This window comes from Zingiber officinale, chromosome 6A (genome assembly GCF_018446385.1).
Source record: "Zingiber officinale cultivar Zhangliang chromosome 6A, Zo_v1.1, whole genome shotgun sequence".
Classification (NCBI taxonomy): domain Eukaryota; kingdom Viridiplantae; phylum Streptophyta; class Magnoliopsida; order Zingiberales; family Zingiberaceae; genus Zingiber; species Zingiber officinale.
In genome coordinates, this window is record NC_055997.1 from 144945626 (window position 1) to 144954942 (window position 9317).

The following is a 9317-nucleotide window of genomic DNA, read 5'->3' on the forward strand; positions in this document are numbered from 1 at the left end:
ACGGCCAGCGATCGGCGGCCGCGGTCGGCCGACGACAGCGGCGGCCGGCGGCGGCCGGCGGCGGCCGACGACCGGCGACGGCCGACGACCTTTAAACTTTGATGAAACAATGACCTCGTAATGTAATCGAATTACATAGCATTTACTTTGTAATCCAGATTACAAATCTTCACTACCTTTTGTAATCCAGATTATATTACATTACAACTTTTAAATCAAACCAAACAAAATAATCGACTTTGTAATGTAATCTGGATTACATTACAAGGTAGATTACAGGCTACCAAACGCAGCCCAAGTTCTTATCCAATAGAATGTATCAGTAAGGCATCTCTTGGCAATAGTATTAAGCTTGTAAGGTTGCAAAAGACATCCTTTTCAGATCTAAAGAACAAAATCTGATCACTTGAATATGTCATCATTGAGCATCAAGAAACATAATATTGCATGTAGGATTGCATGATCAAAAGCAAAAGGTAGTTTGTAGGTTTGTAGCAAAAGCACACAAACATGTCACTGTTGCATGAATAAGCTATCAAGAAAGGAATTGATCTATGTTTTGGCTTTCGAGCCTTGTTGCATCTGTGCTTCAAGAAAGGTGAGACGGCATGGGGCTTCTGAAAGCATTCCGATGGGGCACTAGCATTATCTTCATCTTCGCTGACAAACAATTATGCATTTCCCTTATCCGCCGACTCATTCTCTTCAGTGTCACTGTCATCTGGTTGAATTGTTTCAGAATCTTCAGGAGTGAGATATCGGCCGCTCATTGGATCAATGGGTCGGGTATCACGCGGCCCTCCTTTACGAGCCATAGCAAGCATTGCTGGTGGTGGTAGGATCCCCACTCGAAAGAGTATTCTTTGGACTGGGTCTGAAGGTTGTGCACCAACGGATAACCAATACCTAAACAAACAGAGGAAAGAGATCAAAGAAATCAGTTTGAAAAAAGATGCCTTACTGTTTTAAGCAAGAACATGTAGAAATTTGCATTTCAAACCAATTAATAAAATGATGAAGACCGGTGGGCCATAAACTGATTCGCATCAGAAAACTTTAACTGGCTCTAAAAACACATTGCAGATAAACTAATAGAAATTTTTCTTTGAAAATTCAAATAATGGCGAAATATGTTAATCTAGCATTTGGCAGGAAATAATACAAGTGCCGCAGTTGACAGAAACAATGGCATGCCCCATCGATGTTAGGTCACTAAATTCTGAAAGGAACTCTGCTCTGAAGTAATTTAGTATAACAAAATTGCACCTACAGAGTAGTGCACAAAGGAAATGAAGCAAACAGCTATTCAGCACATCTACTTGAGGGGAAAGGAACCCAAATAAAAAGAAACAAATAGCAAAGAAGCAAAATTCCAATGTTTACTTCAGTAGAAGGAAAAGGGGTGAAAAAAACACTTTGAAGCTCTTTTCTCCACATTTGATCATTCCAAAAGTGGTCACAAGAGGAGAGGAAAAGTGTTGAAAAGAGTGATTTAACCCTGCACTTCATAGGAATGGCAAATTCGAAGGCCTAGTTTGGCTATGTTATTGCTCCTTTTCTCTCATTTCAAGTAGATAAAACAGAAGAAAAAAACTCTCCTTTACCTCTCCCACTCTTCCTCACCACTGTTCCTTTCTTTCCCCTCTTCCCCTACTCAAAGTTCACATACCCTCAGATCGAATTGGACTACAAAGAATTACCATATACTCTATGAGAAATCAACTGCAGGAATACATAAACGCTACCAGATGTAACAAAAAACCCCAACACAGGTAAAGACTTCTAAAATAGGCTTTAAATGTAAGGTTGCAAAAACATTGGATAAATCATTTTAATAGATTATTTAGTTCACCAAAGATGGCATCTGTGAAGTAAAATAGAATAAAGGAGTTATAGTGTTATACATACAAATGTCATCACACCGTGGACCATTCAAAGATATGAAGATACTTGGTCCAAAAATACATTACAGAAGAAAAGACTGGATAATTAAATGATCACTTACTTCACTTTGTCAAAATTCACTCCCATCCTCTTTCCACCATCTTGCCCTGTTAAACATATTCAGAGCCAGTAAGATAGCTAGAAGGCCAAAAAAAAATAACACAAAAAAGAGGTACAAAAATAAGCATAAGCTGGCTAATTAAAATAAATCACTTAGGGCCTGCTATGTGGTCCCCTTCCAAATCTGCCGAAGCAACTGCATATGTGGCCTGAGCTATTCAAGACCACTGTTCTGAAGGCAAAGAGATAGGAGGGCATTGATGGTAGAAGGGAGAGGAGGTGTGGACTTCTAGATTGCAAAGAAGACATTAACAAGGTGCAGTGCAACTAAGAAAGCCTACTCGTCCTGTGACTATAGCGCAACTGCAAGACCTGTGACCTTCTTTTGTGGTGGAGAATAGAAAGAGATAAAAGTGGCTGGAAGCAAAAGGGAGGAGCCACGACATTACATCAGACCTGCGACCTCGTCTAACAAGAAACTTCAACAGCTGAATTTGAACCAACTGGGATGGTTCTAAAACCAAATTAAGAACAAGAAAGCCTAAATTACATTGATAATTGAGCAATTCGTATATATATAGTAAATACCCACCGACCTGGCAAAGGGTTGTAATAGCCCAAAATTTCAAGATGTCTCCCATCTCTCTTAAAGCGACTGTCTGCAGCCACAATTCGATAGAAAGGCCTGTTCTTACAGCCAAACCTGGCAAGACGGATTCTGACAACCATCTTTTTCTAACTTAAACACAAACTACCTACAGAGATTAAGATCTCAGTTAATAGCCAAAATGACGAAGGCTAAGAAACTGTAAACATCTAGAAACAGAAATTCCTTATTATACACCAATACATGCACTGCTACTTGCTAATCTGGCATGACAAGGATGACTATGAAGAAGATGGCATGCAAACAAAGTAGCTTACAACCTCCATAAAAAAATTACCAACCTTTACCTATTAAAGAAGTTGATAGAACTAAGGCCCAATTATATTTAACAATAAACATACAGCTTAGCAGTCATGATAATGGTGTAAATATAGTTTTTTCTTCCATAAAATGATCTCATAACACAAAGCAAGAACAATCAACTAGGCTACTACTGTTTAGCTTGAGCACCCATAAGTTAAGGGTTGAAGGATTCGAACAAATTCTTCATGCAAAAGAATCTGTGAAACCATCCGACACTATAAATTGTGGTTAATTTAAATTTATAAGTGTATTCGGAAAAGAACAACTTTAATTATCAAAATTTGAGAAAATAAGAAATATTAAAATGTTAGAAAATTATAGATGACAATCGCTTTCAGTGACTGCAACATCTAATTTTAAATCAGTAGAAGAAAAGAAGCTGCGAGCCTAGCCTAGCAGACAAAAGCTTAGAGATAGCCACAACGAATGTTCAAATAAAAAACAGGCTTTAGGATTTGTATTCAATGAAAGTTGCACAAGATAACATCATTAAATATGCATTCCAATTTCTACGATTCAACATATAAGAAGATGATGAACGGGCGCCATCTGAACTTTGGCATGATGAGATGCAGTATCGAAACCCCACCAAAATCAAAGAGAAGAACAAAATAAGCAGGAAGCGACGAAAATTTTACACCAGAGAGATCCGGAAATTTTCAGGACTAACTTGTTTGAACAAAAAAAAACAGACACTTTGGGCAAGCGAGTAAAAGAGAGAGAGGACAGAAAACCGGAAGAAGCTATTTCGTCTTCTGCAGTAGTCCTGCAACAATCCCAGCACTCCCCCTAACAGCAAAAAAGAAGAAGAAGATGAGCTGGTGATACTCCAAGCCTGACAAAGCTGCGGAGAACAATCTGTGCGGAGGAAGACCAAACCGCAACGCCTCTTCCGCCTCTGCCTCCGGTTCGATAGGGAACCTGAGCCGCAACTGCAGTTTGCAATTGCGATGTGATACGCCGATGACCAACCAAAACGTCCCCAAAGCCCTAATCTTCAGCCCATATATGTGGCCAAAGCCCAAACAATCTGCCCATAATTAAGCCCGTATTTGATGTGCCACTAGACTTAAAAAAACACAATTAAAAAAATAATTTTATTTAAAAAATATTGTAAATTGTTAAATCTTTATAATTGGAGATTTTTTATTAAAAAGGCCGTTTATTATATTTATTTTAAAAAAAAAAAACTGTGAGAATTTTTATAAGGAGAAGATGGGGAAAATATGTTAAGCGGTGTTAAGTTGTGCTATTATTAAAAGGGTTTTTAAGGGCATCCGCTGGCCTGCGTCACTCTCTTTGGCTGCCTCGTCGTCCGAATCGATCTCCATGGCGCACCGGCTGCTGCGGGACGCCCAGGCCGATGGATGGGAACGTTCCGATTTCCCCATCATCTGCGAGTCCTGCCTCGGTGACAACCCTTACATTCGAATGGTACTCTTCGATCTTTATCTATCTCTGTGTAGGAATTCGATGTATTTGGTCGGAAGCATCGAACTGAAATTATGGCAGAGCGTCGCAGGTTATTGTGATGTTATGCTGCGTCTTTGGATTTTACATGCCGGGAGGAAGACCTGAGTTAGCGGAAAAAAAAAAAATCTGCGTTTGGAAGGCTTGATTTGGTCGCACTGGGCATACTATTGGATTTAGGTTTTTTGGGGCGCAAGAGCTTTGGTGCTCTGAAGGGTAGCCAAGCAGATCCATATGATGGATCGAAACGCTAACAAGGTCTACTGGCCGTCAGACTGATTTTGAGCTTCTCCTTGGTGTGATCTAGGGTTTCGTTTAGGGGAACACGTGATATTGTTTCTTGAGTAGCGTTTGGATCTGTCAATTGCTGCTTGGATTGAGGCTCATAATTCATTTTAAGCATTTAGTTCGGCATCATATACCATCTTAGTACTGTCACTGATAACTTCTAGGATAAGGACAGCGTTTTGTGTGTGTTTTCTCAAAACCAAAACTTTACTAGCCGAACCTGTCTTTCTTGGATTTTAGTTAGTTATAAGTGTTTATCAGGAAATCATTATCTTTATATCGATAACTTAAAGAGGAGGCAATAACCAATGCATGGAAGACTAGCATGTGCTAGGATTCACATTTTGGAGCCTTTGATAAATATATATTAATGTTTGGAACAGATCAGATTAACTTAGTTGTTCCAGTACTGTGCAGCTGATATTGAATTTCATGTTCTTGTTTTAGTGTCCATTGGATGATCTAGAAGTAACCTAATAAATGTTTGCTTCATTGTGATTTTGCAGACAAAGGCTGATTATGACAAGGAATGCAAGATCTGTAAGCGGCCATTTACTGTCTTCAGATGGAGGCCAGGACGAGATGCAAGATACAAGAAAACTGAAATTTGTCAGACTTGCTGTAAGCTGAAGAATGTCTGTCAGGTATGCATTCTAGATCTCGAATATGGGTTGCCAGTTCAGGCTCGGGACACCGCACTTGCTATCAACTCTAATGATGCCATTCCAAAGAGTGATGTGAATAGAGAGTACTTTGCTGAAGAACATGATCGCAAGGTATGCTCCATTAAAAGCTCATCTTTGTAGTTTTTCTATTTGCATCTACCATTAGATTAGATTTCTGCTGGCTGTATTCCACTTATGTTTTTCTCTTTCGGTTTATTTGATTACATTAGACTATATATTTTGGTCATGAATGTGCTTTGTCAGAATTGTTTACTTGCCTTCACACTTTTCTTAGCAGTTGTTTTTCTTTACCATAGTCGACATTTGGCTTGTTCAACAGTAAGGTTAACAGAGATTAGTGACGATTGACCTATTACTTGTTATGACACAAAAGGAAATTTGTGTTTGATCTCTTATCAACAATTTAATTGTATAGACGAACCCAGTTGTATTGATAATCTGGCACTTGCTTAAGAAAGTGTATCTGAGAAACCTTTTTGATTGTTGTGCTGCCACCATCTTTGTCCATGTTGAAATATCCTCCAGGTGCTCGCTGGCTCTCTCAGAGTCTCTCCAACAGTGAGATCCATTGCTGCTCATAAATTGCATCTACATTCTATTTAAACTGAGAGGAGGGAAATTCAAAGAGTACATGGAAAATAAAACCCAGCTGCATTTCTTCCATTCAATTTTCAAATTAATGTTTAGTCATGACAACGACATTCTTAAAGTATAGAGGGAGCAGCTGCGTACTTAAAATATGGAGGGAACAGTTCTGTGATGTTAATAGATTCACTGTTATTTAATAGGTTTTCTAGAATTCATTTAAAATTTTTAAGATTGCCATAAGATAGTTGATGTGGCAATAGAGGATGAAACTTCAACATTCTGTTTTTATAGTTTATATAGAGGTTAGGTTAGGATTGTGCAAGTTAACTAGAAATAAATTCAAGTTTGTATTGTTTTAAACCAAATTGAGACACCTGCTGAATTATGTGCTTATCAACGGTAGTGATTGCAATTTTGGTACTACAAATCAGTCCAATTAAGAAAGACACCACTTCATTCTTGGGTTAAAAGAGAATCGGTTCTGGTGCAGCTAAAAGCCTAAAGGTGCAATTTTTAGTGAGACATTAAACTGTAATCTAATAAATATAAATGTTAAAATGTAAGAAGAACTTCAGCAGAGGATGGATGGTGGGAAGAGGATAATATTTTTTAAGCAGTCTGTTTTGGGGAGCGCTGAAATTTTTTCTTATCTTAGTGTTGGTTATCTGCTGGACTGGGATACCTAATGATATATGCTTGTGTACAATTCACCATCCTTGATCAATGTTGAACAAGCAATAAATAATATACTGGCTTGGCTTGCGGCAAATTTTGCTGATTGTCTGAGTCTAGCTGTTGTTTGGTTTTGTTTTTTTTAGCATTGAGCCAGCTTGAGTTTTTTGCTCTTTATATTTTTTTTATTTTCCTGTTTTTTTTAGCATTGAGCCAGCTTGAGTTTTTTGCTCTTTATATTTTTTTATTTTCGTGTCTTAACGCCTTTACATTTTATTTGTTTCAGGCCAGAGCTGGCATAGATTATGATTCGTCATATGGTAAAATGCATCCAAATGATACTATTCTAAAACTTCAAAGGACAACTCCATATTACAAAAGAAATCGAGCCCATGTTTGTAGTTTCTATATGCGTGGAGAATGTACTCGTGGTGCTGAATGTCCATACCGACATGAAATGCCTGAAACCGGTGAATTAGCTCAACAAAACATAAAAGATAGATATTATGGGTACGTATGATGGCTAAATTTTCATTTGTAACATACACTATATTTTGTGAAGCAAAAGAGATGAAATTTTTAATTTGGAAATCCATATATAACTTTTTTAGGTTTGAAACTAGTTAATCTATTCCAGTATAGATAGTAATGACATAGTGGACAATAGGTTACTTGGTATCTGAGACATGGGGTATGGATCCAGGAGTTTGGCTTCTCAATCTCTGAAAGTCCATATTGGTATTGTTACACAAATCATAATGCACATCAAATACTGAAATTGAATCATTTCTGTATGTCATCCTCACTGACTATTCTAGTCAAATGCATATCGAGTTCCTTTTGCTTAGTTGCTTCCAAAATCCAATGCATATCTAGTTCCTTTGGCTTATTTGCTTCTGCATTGGAAATAAAGTCCATTTCACTATTTGGTTCTAACTGGTGTTTTTTAAAACTGAACCAAGTCTTCTGGCTCAATCGGTTAGCTCGAGAACTAGAGGCCAAACCAGTTTGGTTGTAGTAGATGTATCATGGTTAAATCCGGTTTGGGACATTTCATCTAGAAAAACAAGTTCTCTGGTTGCTTTTGTTTATCATCACCTTCATTAATACCTTGTTTGTATAATTGCATCATTTGTCAAAATAAGTCTGATCTAGAAGAATGACCATGTGAAGAATTTTTTGAATATGAATTAATAAGTTTACTTATGGTTTCTTTGGGAAGGGATGGTTTTGAATTTCAATTTTTTAATTGAAGTGAAAAAAAATATATAACATTATTTCTGGAGTTTGTAGGATGTAAAATTATCTCGTATTCTGCAAATTGCTTCTGGCAATATTGTGTTGAATTCTGTTTATTTGGCTCAATTTTTTCTTTATTATTATATAAGGTGAATGACCCTGTTGCTATTTTTTAATGGAGTCTAAGAACTAATGATGGTCTTTTCTTCAGAGTGAATGATCCTGTTGCTATGAAACTTCTAAACAAGGCTGGGGAGATGCCCTCTCTAAATCCTCCTGATGATGAAAGTATAAAGACCCTTTATGTCGGTGGACTTGATGCCCGAGTCTCCGAACAGGATCTGAGGGATAACTTCTATGCCCATGGTGAGATAGAATCCATTAGGATGGTGCTTCAGAGAGCATGTGCATTTGTAACTTACACCACAAGGGAAGCAGCTGAAAGAGCTGCAGAGGAGCTCGCCAACAAGCTGGTCATTAAAGGTGTTCGACTGAAGCTTATGTGGGGGCGGCCTCAGGCCCCAAAACCAGAGGGAGAAGCATCGGATGATGATGCTGCAAGGCAAGGAGTTGCATTTCATGCAGGGATGCTTCCAAGGTCCGTTATATCTCAGCAACAGAGCAACCTGCAGCCTCTTCCGCCTGGAACTGAGAATCATATGCAGCCGCCACCTAACTATTTCAACATTCCTGCACCACCGCAAGCTACACGGTTGTTCTACCCTTCCATGGATCCTCAGAGGATGGGTGCTGTAATCCCCTCACAGGAGGGAGGCGATAACAAGGGTGGATCGGAGCAGCGACCTCCTATTCATCAGGGACACGCTTATCCCATGGTTCCTTCACATCAACAAGGGCATTTCCCACCCCATTACCCACCATACGGCTACATGGCGCCGCCACCAAATTACCAGCAGCAGCAGCAGCAGCAGCAATATGCACCTTACCCACCAATGACAGCGGCTTCACGGCCACCAGCGCCGCCACTGCCATCCGCAGGACAGCAGTATCCTCAAGGCCCACCTGGACCATAGTAGTTTGTCATCCTCATAAAAATTGCAACGGTATTTTTCTAAATCACTATGGCTAAGTATGTATTATGAAACTCATTTTGGCTGGCAGGCCTGGGCAGCTTGGAATTCGTTCATGACCATTAAGGATCCGTTGGACTTTGTTTACGTACCATAGCTGCAAGCGAAGAACTGTTTAGTTTTTGTTGTAATCTTTCAGTACCAATCTATTGCGTCCTTTCATATTCTAGTAACAAAGTGGATGTGCCAAGTATATGGATGTATTTTTTTCACATGAAACTGAAGTGTTCAACCGGTCCCGTTTGCAACAGCGCCCAGTCTTTGCAGATCATGTTAACATCAAATATATTTATTGTCGTTTCTTTATTA

General features: G+C 38.8%; 2 protein-coding genes across 4 annotated transcripts; one reads left to right on the plus strand and one right to left on the minus strand.

Annotated features, from left to right (window-relative positions):
* Window positions 1-421: 421 nt before the first annotated feature.
* Window positions 422-3949, minus strand: LOC121998492 (30S ribosomal protein S16-2, chloroplastic/mitochondrial-like). Of its 3 annotated transcripts, none has more exons than XM_042553438.1 (5): window positions 3854-3949; window positions 3709-3763; window positions 2601-2759; window positions 2006-2051; window positions 422-906 (listed from the first exon to the last, which is right to left on the minus strand). In XM_042553438.1, the coding sequence occupies exons 3-5, from the start codon at window positions 2731-2733 to the stop codon at window positions 672-674; spliced, it is 414 nt and encodes a 137-aa protein (XP_042409372.1). In that variant the 5' UTR covers window positions 2734-2759; window positions 3709-3763; window positions 3854-3949; the 3' UTR covers window positions 422-671. The 3 variants fall into 3 exon arrangements, with proteins under 3 accessions (XP_042409372.1, XP_042409373.1, XP_042409371.1); XM_042553439.1 differs by having other exon boundaries at window positions 3849-3922; XM_042553437.1 differs by having other exon boundaries at window positions 3709-3938.
* Window positions 3950-4232: 283 nt separating this feature from the next.
* LOC121998493 (zinc finger CCCH domain-containing protein 40-like) lies at window positions 4233-9317 on the plus strand. The gene is made up of 5 exons (XM_042553440.1): window positions 4233-4408; window positions 5239-5508; window positions 6965-7188; window positions 8129-8950; window positions 9040-9317. Coding segments are annotated over exons 1-5 (1422 nt in total). The 5' UTR covers window positions 4233-4303; the 3' UTR covers window positions 9041-9317.